Source organism: Wasmannia auropunctata, unplaced genomic scaffold, assembly GCF_000956235.1.
Source record: "Wasmannia auropunctata unplaced genomic scaffold, wasmannia.A_1.0 LD267291.1, whole genome shotgun sequence".
In the NCBI taxonomy this organism is placed as follows: Eukaryota; Metazoa; Arthropoda; class Insecta; order Hymenoptera; family Formicidae; genus Wasmannia; species Wasmannia auropunctata.
Window position 1 is genome coordinate 1 of NW_012095599.1, and position 526 is coordinate 526.

Consider the following 526-nt stretch of genomic DNA (forward strand, 5'->3'; position numbering starts at 1 on the left):
TCAACATTATCTAAATCTCGATAAAATCGAATCAGTATATCGATACTATCTTGTTAATTAAAACGTAAATTAAATTATGTATTTTTATACCTTAACAGGGAACTAAAATCTTTCTTGAAGAATGGTTGGAATATAATAGAGGTCAAGGGATGGACATGTATTGGAAGGATAATTTCATCTGTCCAACTGAGAGTGACTACAAGATTATGGCAGTAAGAAGTAAGAAATAAACGTTTATGCTTTTGCAAATTTCTGCTGTATATACATATAAAAAATATCAAAAGTTATACGTATAAAATTCGCATTTTAATTGATTTTATAGAGACTAGTTGGATAATCAAGTTGATAGTAAGATTAATGAAACTGTTTTCTACTTATGAAAGAGACTTTTTATCGCTAGCAAGTGTTTTGGGATTGTATTATCAAATATATAATGATTATTGCAACTTGTGTCTTGATAAGGTAAGAAATAATATTTATTTAATATTATCAAATCAACTTGATCTAATTAAATTTAGTATTATTA

At 25.9% G+C, this 526-nt stretch overlaps 1 protein-coding gene across 1 annotated transcript; it reads left to right on the forward strand.

Moving 5' to 3' along the window:
* Positions 1-92: 92 nt before the first annotated feature.
* Positions 93-462, forward strand: LOC105462251 (geranylgeranyl pyrophosphate synthase-like; the record flags this gene model as incomplete). Its single annotated transcript, XM_011708771.1, has 2 exons — positions 93-219; positions 323-462. Coding segments are annotated over exons 1-2 (210 nt in total), but the record flags the coding sequence as incomplete, so codon positions are not given.
* Positions 463-526: the final 64 nt, after the last annotated feature.